The sequence below is a fragment of the Asterias rubens genome, chromosome 15 (genome assembly GCF_902459465.1).
Source record: "Asterias rubens chromosome 15, eAstRub1.3, whole genome shotgun sequence".
Taxonomy (NCBI): domain Eukaryota; kingdom Metazoa; phylum Echinodermata; class Asteroidea; order Forcipulatida; family Asteriidae; genus Asterias; species Asterias rubens.
The window spans coordinates 3,266,468-3,291,040 of record NC_047076.1 but is presented as its reverse complement, the minus strand read 5'-3'; the positions used below and the strand labels follow the sequence as shown (position 1 = coordinate 3,291,040).

General features: G+C 39.2%; 2 protein-coding genes across 3 annotated transcripts; both read left to right on the top strand.

Moving 5' to 3' along the window:
- The first annotated feature begins 104 nt into the window (after positions 1-104).
- LOC117299924 (tetratricopeptide repeat protein 19, mitochondrial-like) lies at positions 105-7,713 on the top strand. The gene is made up of 7 exons (XM_033783528.1): positions 105-809; positions 1,551-1,642; positions 2,374-2,484; positions 3,479-3,636; positions 4,647-4,884; positions 5,593-5,755; positions 6,894-7,713. The coding sequence occupies exons 1-7, from the start codon at positions 170-172 to the stop codon at positions 7,064-7,066; spliced, it is 1,575 nt and encodes a 524-aa protein (XP_033639419.1). The 5' UTR covers positions 105-169; the 3' UTR covers positions 7,067-7,713.
- An 888-nt stretch (positions 7,714-8,601) lies between these two features.
- On the top strand, positions 8,602-23,549 carry LOC117299912 (lysine--tRNA ligase-like). 2 transcript variants are annotated; one of them, XM_033783504.1, is made up of 16 exons: positions 8,602-8,641; positions 9,865-10,125; positions 10,879-11,023; positions 11,968-12,133; positions 12,657-12,750; positions 13,204-13,286; positions 13,739-13,842; positions 14,904-15,029; positions 15,684-15,803; positions 16,683-16,845; positions 17,347-17,523; positions 18,387-18,472; positions 18,873-18,958; positions 19,434-19,560; positions 20,272-20,415; positions 22,146-23,549. In XM_033783504.1, the coding sequence occupies exons 2-16, from the start codon at positions 9,965-9,967 to the stop codon at positions 22,227-22,229; spliced, it is 1,866 nt and encodes a 621-aa protein (XP_033639395.1). In that variant the 5' UTR covers positions 8,602-8,641; positions 9,865-9,964; the 3' UTR covers positions 22,230-23,549. The 2 variants fall into 2 exon arrangements, with proteins under 2 accessions (XP_033639395.1, XP_033639396.1); XM_033783505.1 differs by lacking the exon at positions 9,865-10,125 and having other exon boundaries at positions 8,608-8,641.
- Positions 23,550-24,573: the final 1,024 nt, after the last annotated feature.

Sequence of the window (24,573 nt, the reverse complement as noted above, 5' to 3'; positions counted from 1 at the left end):
ACCCATCAATTCGACTCTGAAAACGAGGTTGAATCAACACCTTAAATAAATTTTAAAGCGCGCCCTCAAGAGATTCATTTATCATCAACTAAACATGGCGGCGCCCAGTCAGTTTTCCGTTCGTCTGTTTAAACCGCTTCTATTTATCCCGAAAAAGCTATCATGTGGGATGTGTTTGGCATCACGGATGGCATACATGACGTCATGTAGTAAGTACAACAGTTTACGGAATGTAAATTATGTTTCCGTCTTACGGAGAAGAGAGATTTGGGCAAAACATTTTTGTACTGATAAAACAGAAAAATCAAGCAACCCCACCACCGCGGCCGGTAAGCACACAGTCACAGAAGGGACAGATCCAAACGACAGCTTCACATCCAATGCTGCAAGTGCAACGAACAGGAAGACAGTCAGTAACCGACAGCAATACGAAAAATTTGAGGAAAATGTCCAGAAACAAAATTCTCTAAATTCAGTTGCAAATCAAGTTTCCGGCCCCAGAACACAGAGGCGTTCACCAGGCATGAAGGGAGACGTCGTTTATAAGACACCTCCATCACTTTTCGACATGGCAGTTAATGAGTCCGATGTTCTTGAAGGTCAGCAGCAACAGCAAAGCAACCCGGAATTTTACCGCAGACGCATGGAGAGTGGGTGGGGACCAGCAGCGAGTAAAAAGACGTTCAGAGCTTATCAAGATACCTCCACGCCATCGCAAGTGGGAATCAAGAATGATTGGAATCTTCCGCCATTTGTTTCAGAAAATAGGAGGCCTATTTATGAACCGACATACTATGCTGGATTTGCATGTAAGTTAATTTTAAATTTAAAAACTTGACTTTGTTATAGTACAACTTTTGTTTTGAGTTACTGTATCTTATATATCAGTCATTGTCATACTCATAATCTCAGCTCAGACGACCTCACCAACATACATGTAAACTTTGAACTTGATACCTTCAAACTGCTTAAATGCAGTGGACACTATTGCGTATTGGTACATGAAACCTACTCAAAATAATTCTTAGCATAAAACCTTTCTTGGTGACGAGTAATGGGGAGAGGTTGATAGTATAAAACATTGTGAGAAACGGCTCCCTCTGAAGTAACGTAGTTTTCGAGAAATAGGTAATTTTCCACGAATTTGATTTCGAGACCTCAAGTTTAGAATTTGAGGCCTCGAAATCAAGCATCCGAAAGCACACAATTTCGTGTTGCACGGGTGTGTTTTCCACTAAAATATTTTATTTTGAGACCTCGGACTTAGAATTTGAGGTCCTGAAATCAAGCATCTGAAAGCACACAACTTTGTGTGACAAAGGTCATTTTTCTTCCATTATTATCTCGCAGAGACACCAAGTGAGAAGCCTGATCTTTGACAATTACCAAAGGTCTTCAGTGTTTTTAAACTGTTTAAATGTAGTATTATTAATAGTGGAAATAAATTAAACTGGCGAACTTGTGCTTCATTATTTATACTACTTGTGCTGTGGGGCAATTTGCATTTCCATATAAATTAATTTACTTATTATTATTTTTTACTCCAATAGGTTTGATGTGTTGTGCGTTTGTCTTAGGATTCAGTTTCTTGAAGAAAGACCCAGATCCCGACACCATGGAAACTCTCATCGCTAAGTCTTGGGTGAGACTTACTGCACCCTTGCAAGTTACTTTGAGACAATAAACTTAGCACAACAGAGAAATAATAGATAGCCCTTAAACCAAACAACATCAAAGTCCTTCACACTTTTAGTACCCCTGTTCATGTGCCTTAACCTGAAACTTTGTAAAATCCTTAGAAACTATGCAACTCGTCCAGCAGCCAGCCATCCATATATTGGGTTGCTAACCAATCACATGATCCAACAATCTTAACTCTATGTGGCGTGTCATGGCCAAGCAATCTACTTCACTGAAGCTAAGCTCTTGTGTTGTCAGAAGCAGAGTGTAGGTTTAATACCTGGTTATGACGTGTCCTTGAGCAAGAGTGCCATGAAAACCATCATTGCTTTGTAAAAAGTGTGTAGGTGGTGCATTCTGCTCTACCAGCCAGGCTCCTAGTGGGTTATACCCACTTACATTCTTATGGACTGTGAATGGGGTAACCCTGTACGTCAGCCCCAGGAGTAGGCAGCAACAAGCCCCCCTTGGCCCTGATAACAGTTGATTTAGATTGATAGCCCTCACCTCAAAGTGGCAGTCCTACCTTGTGATGTTTTTAAAAGAGATCTCTCATAAAACAACCACCAAAATAAAGCAGGTAGGCCTTGGTTGTTTGAATGCCAGACCAGACAGTTTGAGTCCCTTGATGTGTGAGGTTTTCTCATCAAATTTCCATTTAAATTGTACCCTTGTCTAAAATTCTTATCACAGATTGCAGAAGGAAAAGGAAATCTTGCTGAAGCTGAGGAACTCTTGCATGAAGCTCTCAAGTTGGCACAGGATCAACAGCATCAAGAGGGTATCACATACATTTATGACCAGGTATATTTCTCGACTGAAGATAAGCAGAGTATAATACGGAAATGTCAAGACCAAATCGGCTCTTTTCAAAGCCAACACTCCATCAAGAAAGATCCATTACATGGTTGTATCTGCAAGATTATAATAATAATAACAAATTCTTATATAGCGCATTTCACAATAAACCGTATCAATGCGCTTTACATTAGTCCCCTGGTCATTGGGCCAATAAGCATCCCTTTAATCTTTCTCAGCTCCCATTAGGGAGTAAACAGCCCCGAGCTGCCGTGGCGCTCCGAAAGCTTTTCATTCACAATATCAACCTCTACCCTCGCAGGTACCCATTAATACCCCTGGGTGAAGCAATTATGGTAAAGTATCTTGCTCAAGGACAAAAGTGTCACGACCGGGATTCAAACTCACACTCCGGTGACTTAGCACCAGAACTTGAATTCGATGCTCTTAACCACTCGGCCGTGACACTCTCCGATTACTATTATTTAAAGTTTATTCTTCTTCAACATGTACAAGACCCCTCTCCAACAAGATGCCAGATGCTTTTTCACAATCCTGAACTGTATACACGTGTGTAGGCCCCTATAGACGATGTGACCTTTGACGTCATTCGAAAACCATATAACATGATTCGCGCGCATACCGCCGGGCAAAACCTTTGTGTTTTGGCAGCCAGCTAGAAAGTGTATGCACTCTTACCATAGCTACGCGTCGTTTTGCCCGGCGAAACATGACGTATACAGTGTTTTGTCAACAGAGGGCGGTTTGAATGTAAACATAGGTCACATCGTCTATACATTATTTTGTTATGCCACATCTTTCAATGGATGAAGTTTTCCAGATGTTTTTTATATTTTTCTTATTGATACAATTCTAAAATGTGGATGTGTGAAAACAGTGTTTCGCTGAGAGGTTTCCCCAGAGTAAATAAGAAATAAACGAGATGAAAATGACAACTATAAAGCATTTGCAATAGAAGTATTTTTGTTGTATGTCGCAGATGGCCAATCTATCCATGAGGCATGGAAACCTAACGAAGGCGGAAGGTCTCTTCAAGGAGACCTTGAAGAGAATGATCTCCTCGGGAACAGCGCAAGACGACAGCGCAGTCATCGAGATCTCCCTCAAACTAGCTAGAATGTACGACAGGATGAGGAGGTAAAGTATTTATTTAATAATAATAAAATTAATAACAACACTACTACACACCCAGGAGGACCAGGGGGCTTCATCCTCTAGACCAAGGGTTTACCCATGACCACTACCCTGGTTTTTTATCCATGCTGATATAGAGAGTCTGCAAAGCCTCTGAAATGTAACACCCGGGATGTTGAGGGGGCCTCATCCTCTAGACCAAGGAGAGACCCAGGCCCACTACACTGGTTCTTTATTCATGGCGATGTAGAGAGTCTGTAAAGCCTCTGGTAACACACAGGATGTTCAGGGGGCTTCATCCTCACGACCAAGGGGAGCCAGGTCCACTATTTTATTTTGTGTATTTGTGGGGATGAAGAGTGTCTGTTAAAGGAACACGCCGCCCTGGATCGGTCGAGTTGGTCTATAAAAAGCGTTTGTAAACAGTTTGTTATAAAATGCATATGGTTAGAAAGATGTTGTAAGAGTAGAAAACAATAATCCAAATATGCCTCGAAATTGCACGGTTTTCCTTTTACCTCGTCGACTAGCACGGTCGGCCATTTATAGGAGTCAAATGGTCGGCCATTTATGGGAGTCAAATTTTTGACTCCCATAAATGGCCGACCATGTTAGTTCGCAAAGTAAAAAGAAAACCGTGCAATTTTGGGTGATACCTGTGTGGATCATTGTATTCTACTTTTAAAACATCTTTCCAACCATTATGCATTTTATAACAAACAGTTACAAACGCTTTTTATATACCAACTCGTCCGATCCAAGGCAATGTGTTCCTTTAATCTGTAATTGTACCGGTAATACGTAGACAATTATGAGAGGATTATCCTCCAGACCAAGGGGAGACCCAGACCCATGTTCTTTATTTGTAGCTAAAATGTGCCAACTCTAAGACCAAGAGGAAACATAGCCTACAAAATTAATATTTCAAAGCTTTTCTTTTTGTACAAACACTGGAAACAAATTTGCATCTTCTCCATTTTTTGAAAACTAATTTACTTTTATCTTTTTTTTAGGTACACCGACTCGGAACAAGGGTTTAATTGGTGCATCACGACGACAGAGAAGAAACTTGAGCAAACCAAGGACAAGGAGACGAGACAGAATCTCCTGTCACTCCTCGGGATGTGTCTTGACTCCTACGCAAGGTCTCTGGCTACTCACGGGAGGCTGGACGAGTCGACCAAGATGTACAAGCGAGCCTTGGTCATATGCCAGAAGGACTTGGAGATCAAAGGAGTACCACATCCTCAGGTGGGGTTGCTTTTTTTGTTGGGTAACGAAAGTTGATCCTTTAAGCACGTGATGATGTAAGGTTTTAAAGGCACAGTATTTGAAGTTGGTCCTTTTGTAAAGGAACACGTAGCCTTGGATAGGGCGATTTGGTCTATAAAAAGTGTTTGTAACCGTTTGTTATGAAATGCATATGGTCAGAAAGATGTTTTAAAAGTAGAATACAAGATCCACGCAAATATGTCTCGAAATTGTATGGTTTTGTGAACAATTTGACTCCACAAAATGGCACGCCATGTTAGTTCATGGCGTATAAGGAAAACCATGCAATTTCGAGGCATATTTGTGTGGATAATTGTATTCTTCTTTAAAAACATATTTCTTAACCATTATGCATTTCATAACAAAAGGTGAAACCTTTTTTTATAGACCAACTCGCCCTATCCCAGGCAACGTGTCCCTTTAATTCACATGGTGTGCCATTTTGTGATGGTGCAAACTTTGTTTCCTTGGTTTTAAAATTTGCGCAGGATAGCGCAAGCACACAGTTTGGATTGTATATTGCATTCATGATGGCTTGTGCCAACGTCCTGAAATTTAGACATGTAAAGAGTGCGGCACTGCGGACTAGGAATTTCAAGATAAAATTTTGTTTATTTACTTTTCTTACAATTTTATCAGTTTTTATTGTTTTCTCTGAGCATGTATTTGTAAATTGTTAATTTTCAGACTGTTGTCTTGATGAACGACCTGGGCACGGTTTACGACTTGGGTGGGAGGTACACGGAAGCTATTGAGACGATACAACAAGCTATCGTCATTGCCGAGCAGAGGTCACCTCAAGATCTTCCATCCGTTCTCTGCAACCTGGCATCAGTGAAAATGCATACAGGTAACGTACAGACATTGCCTATGGTTTACTTTGGCTATGGCCGTGTCTGCCAAGGGAATGAATTTTATATCATTCAAAACCACATTGAGTGGTCAGACGATAGGAGGGTTGACTGTGTCCTGTGTATATGCATTCATCGTGTGATATATTGCAGACTGGCAAGGTTTATCTATCATTCAAAACCTCATTGGATGATATTAAGTGGTTAGACAGTAGGAGGGTTGACTGTGTACTGTGTAGATGCATTTGTCGCATGATATATTGCAGACTGGCATAGTTTATCTATCATTCAAAACCTCATTGAATGATATTGAGTGGTTAGACAGTAGGAGGGTTGACTGTGTACTGCGTAGATTCATTCATCGCATGATACATTGCAGACTGGCATAGTTTATCTATCATTCAAAACCTCATTGAATGATATTGAGTGGTTAGACAGTAGGAGGGTTGACTGTGTACTGTGTAGATTCATTCATCGCATGATATATTGCAGACTGGCATAGTTTATCTATCATTCAAAACCTCATTGAATGATATTGAGTGGTTAGACAGTAGGAGGGTTGACTGTGTACTGTGTAGATACATTCATCCCATGATACATTGCAGACTGGCATAGTTTATCTATCATTCAAAACCTCATTGAATGATATTGAGTGGTTAGACAGTAGGAGGGTTGACTGTGTATTGTGTAGATACATTCATCCCATGATACATTGCAGACTGGCATAGTTTATCTATCATTCAAAACCTCATTGAATGATATTGAGTGGTCAGACATTAGGAGGGGTGAGTTGACTGTGTCCGGTGTTGATGCATACTCCACATGATATCACATTGCAGGCTGCCATATTCCATCTATCTTTGAAGACCACATTGGATAAAATTAAGTGATCAGACAGATGGAGGGTTAACTATTGTTTGAATAATTGTATTAGGCTTCTTACAACGAAAACACCTACATGTATTGATTGTTAACCCCTCCTTCCCTCCTGTGCATTTTGGCAAATATTTTGAAAAAATCTCAAGACTGCAGCAGTTTATTGCTTCCATTTTGGCTTGCCAATAGTTTCCAACCCTGTAGTTTTTGTCCAGAGTGTACCCCTAATGCCATCTTCCTCTTTTATTTTCTATCCTTCAGAGGAATTTGAGGAAGCAGAGACTCACTACAAGAAGGCTTTGACCCTCGCTGAGAAACAGGGAGATGCGGCGACCATCTTGGAGATCAAGAACAACATAGCGCAACTCCAGACCAACGTCGTCATTAAGAAAGAAAAACTGAAAGAGCAAAAAACAAAAGCTCAAAAATCTTGAGGAGAGTCTGTTAAATTTTATGACTGCCTCATCTTTGAGAGGCAAGTACATTTTTGCAAAGGGCACTTTCATTAGAAAATCTCAATTCCATGGGAATATTTTAAAGGGGCACCGAAGCCAAAATAAATGCAGTTGACACAAAGCCCAGACCTGGAGGTTCATTCTTGAGAGGAAAAGCTTTTTTTATTTATTATAATTTAATTAGAAACATCTCAAAGTCTATAGTTATATTTTGGATTGGCAGCACGGCAAATATTCTTAAGTTGGAATATTTTAGAAAGCCCAGCCGTCGAATTTCACCTGTTTCCAATGCACCGCATCCATCCAAAAGTAATTTAGAATAGTTTGATATGGCACTGAAGTCAAGACTTTAAATCAATTTTACTAAGCTGTTGATCAGGAAATGTTGCTCAGGGAACCAGTCAAGGAGTAATGTGTATTGATTAATATTTAGGCCGGTAATCTGCATGAGGTCTGCTAAGCAAGATATTTCTGCTTACTGGCTTCATGTAAATGGCCTTAGGATCAATTGCAGTGATTATTATGGCACCCATGTACTACTTGTGGTGGATGTTGTGACATTTCTATTTTGTAAAATATGGCTTTTGATAAATGAATTTGTTTTAATTATTGCTGCAAAAGTTGTATTGATGTAAAAAATAAAATGAGTGAATTTAAAGGTTAAAGCTGTCTGTGGCCTTCTTTGTAGATTGATTGTAACAACTGATTGTGATTCTTAAAAAACTCGAATTCCACCTCTTGGAGTCAACTATGTTATTATTATTATTATTATTTTTTTTTTTCATTTCTTACACTATCTAATCAACATGCAAATTATGGTACAAAAACAAAAACAAAAACAAGGCAGAAAGACGATCATAAAAACTTGACAAGCAACCAAGAAACAGGTCCTGGAGGTTAGTACATAAATATACTAACCTCTGAGACCTGGTAATAAAAAATAAAAAAAACTTTCATGCCCATTGGAAGTCTGTTTTCAAATTCATATTATCCATCCCCATGTCAAGAAACAGGTCGGGGAGGTTAGTACATAAATATACTAACCTCTGAGACCTGGTAAAAAAAAAATAAAACAAACTTTCATGCCCATTGGAAGTTCTGTTTTCAAATTCATATTATCCATCCCCATGTCAAGAAACAGGTCCTGGAGGTTAGTACATAAATGATACTAACCTCTGAGACCTGGTAATAAAAAATAAAAAAAACTTTTTTATGCCCATTGGAAGTTCTGTTTTCAAATTCATATTATCCATCCCCATGTCAAGAAACAGGTCGGGGAGGTTAGTACATAAATATACTAACCTCTGAGACCTGGTAATAAAAAATTAAAAAAAACGTTCATGCCCATTGGAAGTTCTGTTTTCAAATTCATATTATCCATCCCCATGTCAAGAAACGGGTCGGGGAGGTGTTTTTCAGTTCCTCCTCCCCTTCCCCGTCCCAACAAGCGGGGAGCACTAATTGTGAACAAAGTCTATAGCCGCTGGAGGGCGCCCTTTAAGGTCACCATTACACGTGAATTATGGCAGACACTGGTGAAAAGCTGAGCAAGAGGTGCGTTAGATTTCGGTATTTTGTGATAACATTCAGATAAATAATTTTGTTTAAAAATAAGGGAATAAGTAATTAATATGTTGTCTACAAGAAAGTGTGTTTTTGAGGCTTCTTGCACTGCTAAATTTCAGCTAGAGAGTAGAGAGTAAAATCTTCTCGTGACGTTAGCTTTCGTTTTGTGTCGTAGTCGTGTGTGTTACGTGTGGACACGATTACGTTGAGATTGCATCATTTTGTCTGTATTTATTACAGTTTATCCTGGAAATTATTTAAACTGAAGGGTTATGTTATGGGAGTTACAATGCAGCAGAAGTTTCAGTATGTATTTGGGAAAATGTTTCGTATCCTGCCACCACTTTTTTCATTTATTTTTTACCGGAAGGAATATCTCATTTTTTAATAATAGTAAATACTATTAAAAAAGTAACTAATAGTTGAGTAATTTAGATTATAACACACCTCTTGCTTGTTCTGTATTCTGGTTGGCTGAAACACGGTCATGCAGGATGAACTTGTATATAGTCTAGTAATCGCGCGCGCGCGCTTTGCGGGAACTAGTTCTCTAGTCATGCTGGTTCTCTAGTCTTGTCTTTAAAAATAGTGCCCGGACCGGTTACTGCGCCCTCTCTTGACTTGGACCGTGAACAGCAACTATAAAACTTCCGTTCTTTTCCAGATTTCTGTTCTTATTTCACATTATTTAAGACCGAGCTGTGTCATAAAACACATATTGACAGACATAATTCGGTAACTAGTGTACGTCTATTCCCCCTCGGGCCTGTGAGTGACTAGTTAGTAGTTGCCTCATTGGCAGTCAATATGGGTATAAAGATTAATATTAGAAGATAGTTGCATAAAACGAAAGAAAAAAGTGGTGGCACCGTCACCGTGGCAGGATACAGAAAGTCTGAAAGTTTTCCTTTCAGTCAAAAAATTCTAAACATGAAGGGTGCCAACATCATCTACATTTGTACATGTTGTATGTGGCTCATTGATCAGCCAGAGCAGAGAAGAGTGGTGGCAGTGTGTGTGTTAATTAATCCAGAGAGAGCAGAGGTTTTAAAGTACTCTGTTCTACGTGTCAATAATTCTTTGTTCAACACAACTTGTTTAAAATTTATCCATTCAGTTTCCCTTGTGGTTTATCACTTTTACAACAAAAATAAGTTTCCAAATCCATTCTATATGATCTTTTTTGTCGACTTCTTTTTTTATGAAAACAGTTTGCAGCTGAGCAGGCAATGAACAAAGTCAAATCCCTTCCATCTATGACAAGTTAAAAACACATCACAAAGGGGCTGCTCTCGAACGATTGCAGTTCCCATGTTTTGCTCAAAATTGAAATATGGCGCCCTCCTGTGCCGAACTCTTGCCAGGCCAGGGTCATCACCCAAGTGTCTGATTCTAACAAGAAGGGCTCTGGAGGGAAAAAAGGCGGCCGTTAACTCATGCTTCCCCATTAGCAGTGGATCCAAAAACGGAAGGTTAGTGGAAAAGTTGGCTCCTTCCAAAGTTTCAAACTAATCTTTCCTTTTTGGCATCCCTTTTATGGACAAGTCGCTAATGTTTGTCGCGGTGATAGTCGAGTCGTGGTGGTGGCATAATGATTCAGGTCTCTGCGATCAAACAAGATCTTGCAAGATCACTGCTCTCGTGCAAAGCTGTTGGCTGCCGACTACTCCCCATTAAATGAGACTGCACAATGAGAGCAGTTGTCTCATGGGATGGGGGCCAGCAGTCATGCGAGAACTAGCCAGTTTCGCGGGAAACGAGGAGAGAGTCGGAACGCCATCACCACGACAGACATTTAATGACTTGTCCGTAAGTCCCTTGGGCTTGGCTCCCACTCTTGGCGTTCATTTCACTTTAAAGAAATCCTTTGCAAAATACGAACATTGTACACAAGAAAGATAAGGGTTTCTCATATAAATAATTAAAAACTCAAACAAAAAAGAAAAAATATTAATGTTTGGGTTTTTGCCTTGATTCCTCTCAGCTGCTGCACATTTATATCTTAAGACCAGGCACACAGGCAAAGAAGACCCTTGTCTCGGCCTTCAAATGCTTCCTGAGCTTTAAGATTTTCCAATGGAAGTGCCCTTTGCAAAATGAAAATGGCCTTGTCCTTTCAGAGATGAAATTCCTGGCCTGGAAGACGGTTAAATCTATTACAGAATTATTCGATTACAAATATATGCTATAATTATTTTTATAATAATGTCACTTTTTTTTTACAGTGAGCTGAAGAGGCGGGCCAAGGCGGCCAAAAAGGCTGAGGAGAAGGAAGAAAAGGCAAAGGTCTTGGCCGAGAAGGAAGCTCAAGATGGAGCTAAGAAAGCCCCTAAGGCAGCAGCTATTGATGAAGAAACCCTTGACCCTCGGGTAAGTTGCGTGTTTTTTCCACGGGCTTAAAGAGTACCCAACACGAGCTCTGATGTTTCTATTCGAGTTCCAATGTTAACACTTGTTTCCAGTTATTTTCTCTGAATGCAATGATATATTAAAAAAAAAACCATTCTGCCCAAGTTCGCCTCAAACAAATTAACTCGGGGGAGCTAAGGTAGGAATATATACTTCTCTTTTAATCTAGTTTGTAGAAGGGAGGGAAACATGCACCAGGCACAGGGAAACATGCACCAGGGACGTAAAGCTGCTGGTCCCATGTGTTGTGTAACGCACGTAAAAGAACCCAGTGCACTAATCATAAAGAGAGGGGGTTCGCCCTGGTGTTCCTGGCTGTTCCTGGGTGTTCCTGTTTTGACTGGCTGCATATTGCCACACAGCACCTTGTAAACCAATACATTGTGCTATGTGAAAAGGAATAGGTTTCATAATTCAAACGGATTCCCACTGTAGCAGAAAAATACTGATTGTTGAAGCTCCTTAAAGGAACACGTTGCCTTGGATCGGTCGAGTTGGTCTACAAAAAGCGTTTGTAACCGTTTCTTATAAAATGTATGGTTAGAAAGATGTTGTAAAAGTCGAATACAATGATTCACACAAACATGCCTCGAAATTGCACGGTTTTCCTTTTACCTCGTCGACTAACACAGTCCGCCATTTATGGGAGTCAAATTTTTGATTTCCATAAATGGCCGACCATGTTAGTTCACAAAGTAAAAGGAAAATCACGCAATTTCGAGGCAAATTTGTGTGGATCATTGTATACTAATTTTAAAACATCTTTCCAATCATATGCATTTATAACGAACAGTTACAAACGCTTTTTAGAGACCAACTCGTCCGATCCAAGGCAACAGGTTCCTTTAAGCTTCACTGAATGACGGATATGAGCACTGTAAGAAGCCACTATTATTATTATCCAGGAATACTTTAAGATTCGGACTCAGATGATCAGCAACCTCAAGTCTGCGAATGAGTCGCCGTACCCTCACAAGTACCACGTATCCTCATCGCTGTCGGACTTCATCCAGAAATATAACCATTTAGACGCCGGTCAGATATTAGACACCGATGTCCATTCATTATCAGGTCAGTCCCCCAATTTGCTAAGCACATTAAAAGTTTTGCTGAGCAGAAATTGTAAATTTTCACTAAGCAAAACATATTTAAGCAGTAATTTTAGATTTTACAGGGTTCAAATTGTAGAAAAGTAGCTAAGAACAACAAGTTCATGCTCACTAAAATAAGGTTGCCGGACAAGCAGTCAGCAGCCCTACTGCATTAAGTCCACTGTGTAAAAAAAAGGAATTGCATGGAGATAACAGGTGTGAGTTGCCAAATAAAAATTATGTTTTATTCTAGCCCGTTTCTTTAATGGAGCTTTCCTGTAATGTAAATCCGTCATTTAAAAAGCATTTTATTTGTATTTTCAGTTGGTCACTTATTTGGTTTTTGTTCTGATGTCCTTATTTAACTGTGACTCTTTGAAATAGGATAGAGGTAGACTCAAGCCTGTTTTTTTCGATATCATACACTTAAGATTTTCCCATCAGAATAAAAGACTTTTAGTTTAAAACTTGTCTATCATTTTGTTGGATTGTTTTTTTTTCAGGTCGTGTCCACGCCAAGAGGGCGTCCGGAGCTAAATTGATCTTCTACGATCTCAGAGCTGAAGGCAAGAAGCTGCAAGTCATGGCAAATGCATCGTAAGTTGTTGCCCTTTGAATATGGTGTTAGCCAAGGGTGAAGAGGGGGGTGGGGGTTAGCCATATGGGTGTCATCCAAAATAATTGTAGCCAATCTGGGTGTTAGGTAATGATATATTTTCCTTTGTTATTTTGGTTTTATCCATAATCAGATGTGGAAAGCAGTGTATGCTCAGTGAGTTCTGTGAGCAAAAATCCAAAAACGTATTACTCAGGAAACCCACGACCTTTGCCAATCTAGAGCAGATGTCTAACCATTAGACCACCGAGCTTGCCCGGTAGCTAGAGGCTGTTTGAATCCTATATTTTAGCAGCGGGTATTGCACCAATTAATTGTGCAACTTTGCAATTGGTTTATCCATTTTCTTGGTGTAAAGTTTGAGTTAAGCATCTCTTTTTGAAAGTTTTAGGTTGTTGTTTTAAATATTTTTCTTTGTACTTTTGCACTTTTAGCAAATTCTCTTCTGAGGAAGAGTTCTTCAAGGCAAATGACAAGATTCGACGAGGAGACATTATAGGCGTCAAGGGTAACCCAGGTAAATCCCAAAGTCAAAGTTACGGTAGAGTTTTATCTATAACAGCCTAATATGATTCACTGATAAAGTAATCGCCTACCTTGCCTTGTTACCCATTGAAAGTTCCTGCAGATTTTTTTTTTCTAGGTGCCCTTTAGATTTTTATGGGTAGAAAGATATTGTAAAAGTAGAATACAATGATCCACACAAACATGCCTTGAAATTGCCTGGTGTTCCTTTTGCACAGTAAAAGGAAAACCACGCAATTTCGAGGCAAACTTGTGTGCATCATTGTATTCTACTTTTAAAACATCTTTCCAACCATATGCATTTCATAAAAATGGTTACAAACGCTTTTTATAGACCAACTCGTCCGATCCAAGGCAACGTGTTCGTTTAAGGGTTTTCAAAATGTGAACCTCGCAGCTTCATGCACCCTTAACAAATCTTGAGATCTCCTTTTTTTTTTATAGGAAAGACAAAGAAAGGAGAGCTGAGTATAATTCCATCTGAGATGACGCTACTCTCGCCTTGCCTTCATATGCTACCTCATCTACACTTTGGTCTCAAGGATAAGGTGAGTCTCATCGTCCCTCAGTAGGATGTGAACCTGGAACCTTCCAGCATGCCCAGACGTCGATTTCACCAAACTTTTCCTAAAGCCCGGTAACTACTTTCTGCGAATGCGAATGCAAAGCGAATTTATTGAATATTGACGTCACAACTCTCCTTTCGCAGCGATACGTGTATGCGCAAGTGTGTTGAGCAGAGACCAACCCAAGTGCGAATCACAGAAAGTATGAGCCGGGCCTAACTTAGGATTAATCTTAGAATTTGGTTCTGTATCCATAGATGTTAGGACACATTGAACCCATCCTAAGTTAGGACGAGTTACTCGTTCTAACTCGAGATGGGATCAATCCTAGCGCTTTGTGAAATCAGCTGCATGATCCAAATTCATTAAGCCTGTAAAAGTAAGCACACAACAAACTTGCTAAGCACAAAATAGTATTGCTTAGCAGAAACGGGTTATCAGCCAAAATTACATTAAGTTTGCACTGTTGTGGCTGGTGCCCGAGTTAATTTTTGTTTATCAAAGAATTTTGTCAATCAGTATTTTCTGCTTAGAAAAGCATCATGCTTAAGGGCCCAATTTCGTAGTGCTGTTAAGCAGAAAATACCGCTTAGCAAATTTCTTTGCTAAGCAAAAAAATGTGTGGGACACCAGTTACAACAACATCAACTTTTTTTTGTCTGGTAACCAGTTTCTGTTGAGCAAGATTTTTCTGTGCTTAGCAAGTTTTTATGCTTACAGGCTTTATCACATTGGGCCCAAATGGTTGACTTCTTGGGATGGCAAGTAGCATCCCCAGATGCGAGGTGGTATTACATTTACCAGGTAAATCCATCATTCTCTCAAATTTGCGCAAGCTCTTGGAAATTTCGATCAATGGAAATTGATCTCGTACACATGTACGGCTGCTGCCACTTTTGTTACAAAGTCTCCATTTTCAGGAATCTTCTTTTCATTAAAACAGTTAGTAAGCTTTAGACAAATCTAGAGGCTTAATTGTTACAAATTAAGATTTCTTTCTTTTTTTCAATTTGGTGATTATGATTTTCATTTATATTTTGTAGGAGACACGTTTTAGGCAGCGGTATCTTGACCTCATCATGAATGAATATGTACAACAGAAGTTCGTCGTCAGGGCTAAGATCATCGCTTATGTGCGCAAGTTTCTAGATGACCTCGGCTTCTTGGAGGTAGGTACAGGCCTGTATGCTTCGTTTTTTTAAAGGGCAAGGGCACCAAAGCATTTTCTCCATGGTAAAGGGAGCCCTACGAGGAAATAGTAATTGTCTACTGTAGCATTCCGAGGGCCTTTGTTGCACCCGTGAAGTATCAGGCCTGTTTGTGCCAAACGTATGGAAGACAACAAGGAAATTTCATTTTTAGTTGCAGGAGGAAAACCACAAAGAATTATTACAATTTCCAGGACAAAAAAAAGACATGAAAATCCAATCCTCATAGTTACCCCGATGGCAGGCCTGGATTTCTACGTAGGCCACAGAGAGGCCATGGGCCTCTTTTGCCCCTGCTGTCGATTTTACAAAACTCTTCCTAACTTAACATGCTTAAGACTAATCCTAGGACTTAGGACGAGTCCCAACCCTGCACTGTAGACTACAGACCTTAACATTAATCCTAAGTTAGGACGAGTTACTCGTCCTAACACGAGATAAGACGAGTCCTAACTCTTTGTGAAATCGACCCCTGGTCTTGGCCTTGGTGCCCCTTCAAAAGTATTGCTTGTTACCAAGTGAGTTTACATGCCAACATTTATTTTTAGTAGTTTCCCATAGTGTCCAGTGCCTTTAAATGACTTTTCTCTCATTTCTGACTTTGATCTCGTTTAGGTTGAAACTCCGATGATGAATATGGTGGCAGGAGGGGCCACCGCTAAGCCATTTGTCACTCATCACAATGACCTGGATATGGACCTCTTCATGAGAGTGGCTCCGGAGTTATACCACAAGGTAATTAGAAGATGTCTGAAATATAAAAAAAAAAATTAGATTTCATAAGCCATTTTGAGATATTGTAGACACATTATGATGGTAATAATTGATTTGTGTAAATCTGTCAAACACCCAAACCCTGTAAATGCCCAAACCAAAACAGAGGTCTTGTATAGTGTCCACCACAACTCAAAAAGGCTTGTTTCACATCCAGGAATGCAATCAGCGACACTTACAGAGTGACTAAAGAAACAAAGAAATGTTCAGTTTTAGATGAAGCTGCACTAATATTCCTTCTGTCATTAGGGAATCTGATCATTTATCTCATTTCGTAAATCTCGTGAAGGAACCCAAATGTTTGACTCAACAAAATGGAGAAGTGTGTACGTGTAAGTTCCTGAAGTAGAAGGAAAACCACACAATTTCGAGGCATATTTGTGAGGATCATTATATTCTACTTTGTAAAACATCTTTCCAATCATATTAATTTTAATTCATTTCATAACAAATGCTTTTTTAAAGCCCAAATAAGTTACATTCCCTTTCTAAATTTATAAAGGTGGTAATTGTATTTAACTGCAATGCTAAAAAATGTTTAATAAAATAAAAAAAATTCTTGATAATATTCATCAGCCAAAATTCTTAAAGCCTGTAAGCACAAAAAACTTGCATAGCACAAAATCTAGTGAAAATAGGTTACCAGCCAAAATATATACATTACAATTGCTGCGACTGGTACCTCGGTCAATTCTTGCTTAGCAAAGAGAGCAGATTTTTCTGCTTAACAGCCGTATGAGACAGGGCCATGTGTCCAGCTCATCTGATTTCCCAAAACTGTTTCACTGTTGTAGATTTTTTTTGAAAAACCTTTACCGCTTATCTTCATTTTGCTCATAGATGCTGGTAGTTGGAGGAATCCAGCGTGTGTATGAAATAGGTCGCCAGTTCCGTAACGAGGGCATTGACCTCACCCACAACCCAGAGTTCACGACCTGTGAGTTCTACATGGCGTATGCCGACTACAATGACCTCATGGAAATAACGGAAAAACTCTTAACGGGTAAGAACAGTAACTGCTTTTAAGTGATGAACGCCTGGAAGGCGAGTGTGTTCATTCCCACATTGTAGAATCGTCCCAACTCGGGGCTTGTCCCAACTTTAGTGTTACAGTTGGGACAGCGTAGCTACAGTTTTGAAGGCCCAACTGTAACTGGCATTCTCTGATTATGAATCAGTCAGTGGACCTCTAAAGTAATTTTCGATCCTCTCAAATTACTTTTGTCTTAGAATGGGGCGCAAATGAAACTCTGTACATTTCATTAAAAAAAAACTCTTGAGAAGTGATAACAATCCTTGAGCCTACTGCATGCCCATGCTTCGTCATGCACCTACATCACTCGCCACTGCTGAAGCATAGTGTTGATCCCCATGCATCATAGTTTGGTTGTCCCATGTTGGATTTGGTTTTAACTATGGTTGAGACAATTCTTAAGTTGGGACGTGACGTGTAAACACCCACAACTTTCCAAACATTTTTATTGCATTCATTTTTTCTGGATAGGAATGGTGAAGTGTATCACAGGAGGCTCTCTCAAGGTGGCTTACCATCCTGATGGTCCAGTGGGAGAAGCGAAAGAGATTGACTTCACTCCACCATTCAGGAGAATACACATGATAGATGATCTAGAGAAAATACTTCAAGTGAAGTTCCCCCCTATGGATCAGCTGGATACACAAGGTTGGTGGAGTTGAACCCTGGGCCCATTTTCATAGGGCTGCTTAAGCAATATTGCTTAAAGGCAGTGGACACTATTGGTAGTTACTCAAAATAATGATTAGCATAAAACCTTTCTTGGTGACAAGTAATGGGGAGAGGTTGGTGGTATAAAACATTGTGAGAAACGGCTCACCAACGAAGTGCCATAGTTTTCGAGAAAGAAGTAATTTGCCACGAATTTGATTTCGAGACCTCAGATTTAGAACTTGAGGTCTCGAAATCAACTATCTAAAATGCACACAACTTCGTGTGACAAGGGTGTTTTCTTCTTTCATTATTATCTCGCAACTTTGATGACCGATTGAGCTAAAATTTCCACAGGTTATTTATGTTATGCATATGTTGAGATACACCAACTGTGAAGGCTAGTCTTTGACAATTACAAATAGTGTCCACTGCCTTTAACAATTATCTGCTGAGCAAAAATGAGCAGGTCACCAGTCACAAGTTGTACTTGTGATGTGGTAGTTCGGGTGGTAACCCTATTCTGGTAAGCATAATTTTGTTATGCTTAGCTACTTTTTGAGCTTAAGCAGCTCTATGAAATTGAGCCCAGGGCTTAATAAGTTCAAGAGATGTCTAGCAGAGAGTAATGTGATTACATTTTACTGCTTAGAAAACTTTTTTGTAGCATGTGTCGTGCTCCCAATTTCACTAAAACTATCAAGACAGGTTGTTTTTCTAAACTTGAATGTGGTCACTGGCTATTTGGCAGATTTACAGGTTGGATTTGTAATGAATGCAAAACCATTTTTGTGAATTTGTCCCTATTTGAAAAATCTCTCATTCATCAAGTTGCCCTTGTTTTTGTTTCTTATCCATAGCTGCCCAGAAGTTCTTTGATGACATTTGTGTCAAGAAGGGTGTGGAGTGTTCTGCTCCTCGGACTACGGCTCGACTCCTGGACAAGGTAAGATTCTCTTTGTTCTTGGGTCAAACTTAACCTCAAGGTGGAGTTGAAATCTAAAATGTGGGTATTCTTGGGCAAAAATACAACTAAAATTTAACCTCAAGGTGGAGTTGAAATCTAAAATGTGGGTATTCTTGGGCAAAAATACAACTAAAATTAGCAAAACGGTTTCGTTTTTTAAAGTCTGTGTATGAGTTTACGTGTCCGTTGTTAAAACACGGAAGCCGCCGTTATGTGTCACGTGAACACACACAGTGTTGACATATTCGTATCTGAAAATGTGTCTGTAACCTTGTGAAACCTCTCTAATAACCTGTGAGGATCCCCGATTGCCTCCACTCTATCACCCTCCTTGCCTTATCTTTCAATGATTCTTATAACTCTTTCTTCTCGCTCGCAGCTGGTTGGTGAGTTCCTGGAGGTGCAGTGCATCAACCCGACGTTCATCATCGACCATCCAGAAATAATGAGCCCTCTCTCCAAGTGGTAAATATCTAAAACTATTTTTTATTTTTGTTTTGTTTAGGGGGGGGGGGCACATAAACTGGTGTTTTATTTATTTATTTTTTGTTTTTTTTGGTCTTCCCCTTATTTGTGGCGAGTCATGGCCGTGTGGTTGAGAGCACCGAACTCAAGCTCTGGAGAAAAAAACCCCAGCTTTGTTCTGATGAACTAGACCACTTGGCCACGCCATATCATACTAAATGTTTTATCATGAAAACCATCACTACCTTTACTTGGACGGTGTTATTATTAAATGTTTGAGGATGAAAATTAAAGTTTTCTTCCAAATAAAAATGGTGTACAAGCACTTTTCGGAACTGACATTTTCCACGGACTTTGATGGTAGTTTGACTTAAGATTTGTGCATGACTTAGTGGAAAACTAATTTATGAATGAACAATTTGACTAATATTTGAGTTTAAGTAAACTTCTTTTTATTTGAATTTCTCTCAACCAGGCATCGTACCAAGAAGGGTTTAACGGAACGGTTTGAGTTATTTGTCATGCAGAAGGAAATATGCAATGCCTACACAGAGTTGAACGACCCTGTAGTTCAACGGGAACGATTTGCCCTCCAAATGAAGGTATGCTTAACACCTCATCCCAACCACACCTCTCTCCCATTGTGCGTTTTTATGTTCACGTTTAGGCTGCCTTGGTATTCAATCAATTTTGTTGAGACTCGATAATAGCATCATGATGATCCCCCTTTAAGATGTCAGTCTTAGGAACAATAAGTGAAGAGGACTGAAGATTTCTAGAGGGATGATGTTTAACGAACAGATTGGTATTGTGCTTGAGAGCAGAACCTTGCAGGCAATGAAAAACAAACAAAAGTAAACTTAAATACAATTCTAGAAGGTATATGTAGTCAATGGAGAGATTGAGGTACTGGACCAGGGCCCAATTTCTGCTTACCGTAAGCGCAGAATCGGCGCTTACGGAAGCAGGGAATTCTGTGCTTACGGCAAGCCTATTTCACGGGTTAGCGGCAAATTTTGGCTTCTGTGCGTGCGTACTCCACGTTACTAGGCATTCTACGCTTACAAGGCTAGCGCAAAAATTTGGCGCTTGCACGTAAGCGGGGAATGGTGTTCGTAAGCGCAGAATTCGGCGGTAAGCAGAGCCATGAAATTGGGCCCAGGTGTGATGTGACTTCTATGATTAGACGGCAGTGTTTTGTAGTCTTTGCAACCTGGCAAGCTGAGTGTATACTTTCCTATAAGTGCCCTTGTAAAATTCTCATTAATCAATTTGATTTGATTTGATTTGATTTAATCTTTGATGTTTGGTAGGATCGGGACGCAGGAGATGACGAAGCCCAGAATATCGATGAGAACTTCTGCACGGCCTTAGAGTACGGTCTCCCACCCACTGGAGGCTGGGGTATGGGGATCGATCGTCTGACCATGTTCCTCACAGACTCTAATAACATTAAGGTAAGATAACGTGTCATTCAAAGTTTGTCACTATCTTCTTGATTGTCTAGTGGCCTTTCTTGAGACACTGGGGGCAGTAGACACCAAAAATAAGTGTGGTGCCCTTAGCACCGCAAAATTCCACCTTCGGTAGGCCTTGGTGTTTTCCTAAGCCATGTATAGGGGTCTGGTTCCATGTTGGGCTCCAGTTCCAAGTTGGGTTCTAGTTTCAAGTTGGGCTACGTCGTCAATTTGGAGCAGTGTACACTTTGCACGGTGTATCCAACATCAAGCGTAAACCGAAGACGGAGCCTGACTGAGGCTTAAAAAAAAAACACCAGGCCTCAACTTTCACCAACTGCCAAGATTTTATGAAATTGTACTATGATTACTACCTTTAATGATGGTAAATTTTCTCATCCACTGTGCTGTCATCTGTTTTATGTATACCCTTGCATTGTGTATTTTACCAATGGACTTGGTAGTTTCCCACGCTGTTGTATACCTTGCATTTATTGACTTGAATGCATTTCGCTGATGGGATTTCACTGCTGTATATCTTTGTATGTGATTCTTGCATTATTTATTGGAATGCATTTTTCTGATGTGATTTCATTTGTCTGCATCAGTATTTTGTATCTTGCATTATATGAATTTGAACATGTATTGTATTTATTTTGTATTTATTTGCATTTGAACATTGATTTGAATGCATTTTTCTGATGTGATTTCATAGTTTTCTGCATCAGTTTTTTTGTATCTTGCATTGATATAAATTTTAACATGTTTTGTATTTATTTTGTATTTATGTGCATTTGAACATTGATTTGAATGCAATTTTCTGATGTGATTTCATATTTCTTTGCATCAGTATTTTGTATCTTGCATTTATTTGAATTTGAACATTTATTGCATTTTTTTGTATACGTCTGCTCATGTGATTTCATATTGTCTTCACCTACATTTTGTACCTCCCATCGTTTTGAATTTTGGGTTGAACATGTTTTGCATTTATTTTGTATATATTATTTGCTCATGCTCATGTTTTCATATTTGTTGATAATATGAGCGTGTTGTACCTGGCATTTATTTGTTTGCTGACGAAATGTGAATTCACATTTTATCAACATGATAAACTGTTTGATTGTTATTTGTTGGTATTATTTGTTTTATCTGTTGTAATATTTACCCAAGAATTGATATTTATCATTTTGTCCAATCTCAAGCCCATTGTTTTTATTATGAAAATTTGTTGTTTCATCCTTCATTGTCATTATGTTCTTATCTACAATTTAATATGTATTTTTTTCAAAACCTTACCCAAGAAATGAAGTAAATTTAGAATGTTTAATTTCATGTAACTTTAGGCTGCATTATAGTATACATTTAGAGTAGCATTTTGTGATAAATTTTCATAGAATATTTCTGAGTTCTTGAGAATATAGTAATCAACCATATTACAACAAGATTCAATTTTCAAAGGTTTGATACTAGTAAAGTGCATCCTTTCCAAAGGCCATACTATACAAGTTAGGCTGCAGTGCACAATACATTAAGAGTAGCATTTGTTTTTTAAGTTGTCGTAGAATAGTTCTCAATTCTTGAGATTAAGTTATAATGTTACCTCAAGATTATATTCTCAAAGTTTGATATATAGGCCTACTTTTATCTATCTTTTTTGACAGACCATTCCAAAAGTCACCATATTTATATAAGTTTTTAAAGTTTTATGTTTACGCTTTTCCCTGTAGGAGGTGTTGTTCTTCCCGGCCATGAAACCAGAAGATCCAAAGCAAGCCGAAGGGCAGGTAACCAAGCCACAAGAAGCGTCTTAACCGCAACCATAACCTATGACCTCTTGTAAGGTCACGGGGTCACTTCATGAAAGCAGTGACCTTTAAAATTCAAAAATGGTCACAAAATCTCAAGCAGTTTCAACAACCCAGAGGTGGGTTTCACAAAGAATTTTGGAAATAGTCTTATCTCGAGTTTAGGACGACTTATTCGTCCTAACTAAGGACTAACCTTTAGTCTTTAATATCAGGACTAATCTCAAGTTAGGACTAATCCCAAGTGCTAGTTGAAATCAACCCCAGTATCCTTTAACCCTTGGAAATGCCATCATATGCTAGGAAACATCTTTGACCTTAACAAAGGTCAAAAATCATGTGTACCTGACATTTGCAAAGGTCATGTGCAACATCATCCCAAATATCAACATCCCTAACCTTATGACCTTCAAAAAGGCGAAATGACTCTTTGTCACATGTAGTCCCTTACCTTTATCCTTGGAACCCAAAAGTGAATCATGACAGAATAACTCTCTGATACACTGGCACTACAGACTGCCACACATCAAACAATAATAGGCTAGCAGACTGCTACAAAGTACCACACTTTCCAGCCTAGCATTGGGTGAATGGGTTCTTCTTTTGGCTTGTGTACTGTGGACTAAGTCTCAACTGCCCCCTGTGGTGTTTTGTGGCAAGAGTCGGTTGGGCAGGAGAGTGCTTCAATAGGGCCATGCCTTCCAGCCTAGCATTTGGTGCATACGTATCTTCTGTTTGTACAGCTGGTATTATCAGGACACCCCATGGCTTGTGTGCTGTGGACTTAGTCTCCACTGTCTCCTGTGGTGTTTTGTGGGGCAGGAGAGTACACACCAGTATTAATTTATTTTTGACGAAGTAAGCAATGTAATGGGGGCATAAAGTAATGTGGGATTTAGTAGCGAGAGGCCAAAGACTCCACCATTCTTGCGCAGGTGATTAATCGACTAGATAATGCCAAACGGGTATTTACAGTAGAAACAATTTATTTGGCAATGTTCAACAGATAAGCTAAAATAAATTTTGTCGGATGTAAAATTTGTCTGAAAAAAATAATGCTAACAGTCACTTTCTACTATAACAATTACATTTTAATAAAGGTGTAGTGTAGGCTGTTTGTATGTGAAATGATAAGGGAGAAGTGCGGAGTTAAACAACTCGAGGTATCTGGAGGTTGAACCTCAAATAACCCCGGAAAGCCTCAACTTTGAGGCCAACTTTGAGGTACCCCCTGGGCCAAATTACTACACACAGAGCTGCTTAAGCACTAAAAGTAGCTAAGCACAACAAAATAATGCTTACCAGAATAAGGTTAGCAGCCAAACTACCATGTCACATGTACAATTTGTGACTGGTATCCTGCTCATTGCTGCTTAGCAGACAATTGTTAAGCAACGGTTTCTGCTCAAGCAGCTCCATAAATTGGGCCCCGTTTAATTTTGCATTCCTCCCTTATGTTTTTACAACTATAGTGCCTAGACTTTACTTGCATTTTGTACTTGTCGTACTTTACCTAAACCTGCTACTCAGTGATAAAAATCATTTAAAATATTCCAGTGTCATTTTATATTTATAATCAGAAACTTATATTTTTTAAAACCTGAGTTGATGAGACTTTCTGGAACACTAGGTGGCAGCAGACTTTACCAGGTATCCATTGTTCTAAAAAATACGTGCGTACTCTGAACTTCTTGAAGAATGAAAAAGTACAGTGTATGCCTGCTACCGCAAAGCACTCCATAATTCTCTTTTTACATTCAATCGATGGTTTCACGAAAATAAAAAATGTCAAGTTACAAATTTCTTCATGCTCTCAAAACAGGTGATACTGACTTATTCTAATAACCAACAGAAATATTCTGTTTTAGGGTTATACAGGCGTAGATGGTTTGGGGAAGTTTTCTCAAAATCCACAAACTATTCTTCAAATTGTCTTCAACTTAGTGATCTAAAACAAATGATAACAAACAAATACCTCTCGACATTTTTGTTCTTTAGAATACCTTCTTCTAACTGTTGCCTTCTTCATCATCACAGAGAAGTGTACATTAAATTTGTTCTTTTTAAACTTTCCCAAAATGGTGTCAAAATATAAACATTTCTCTAAAAATGTTACTCTAACGAACCAGTTAAAATACCAGTTAGCAAAACACGGTGAATCAACAGACAGAGGTAACACATTGAATCTATCGTTTTAATCATACATGTGACTTATTTTCACAAAGACTGCATGCATGCAAACACCCATCTACTATTGGTGACATTTCCGAGCAAGTTGATCAATCATTTGAAACCATTCAACTGCAGTATGTGTGTGGCATGGCACAGCAATGTACAGAATATGTGAAGT

Coding starts and splice junctions, on each gene's coding strand:
- LOC117299924 (XM_033783528.1), top strand. CDS start 170: ATGTGTTTGGCATCACGGATGGCATACATGACGTCATGTAGTAAGTAC. Junction 810..1,550: donor ATACTATGCTGGATTTGCAT/GTAAGTTAATTT, acceptor TTACTCCAATAG/GTTTGATGTGTTGTGCGTTT. Junction 3,637..4,646: donor ATGTACGACAGGATGAGGAG/GTAAAGTATTTA, acceptor TCTTTTTTTTAG/GTACACCGACTCGGAACAAG.
- LOC117299912 (XM_033783504.1), top strand. CDS start 9,965: ATGTTTTGCTCAAAATTGAAATATGGCGCCCTCCTGTGCCGAACTCTT. Junction 10,126..10,878: donor AGTGGATCCAAAAACGGAAG/GTTAGTGGAAAA, acceptor TTTTTTTTACAG/TGAGCTGAAGAGGCGGGCCA. Junction 17,524..18,386: donor GGATCAGCTGGATACACAAG/GTTGGTGGAGTT, acceptor TCTTATCCATAG/CTGCCCAGAAGTTCTTTGAT.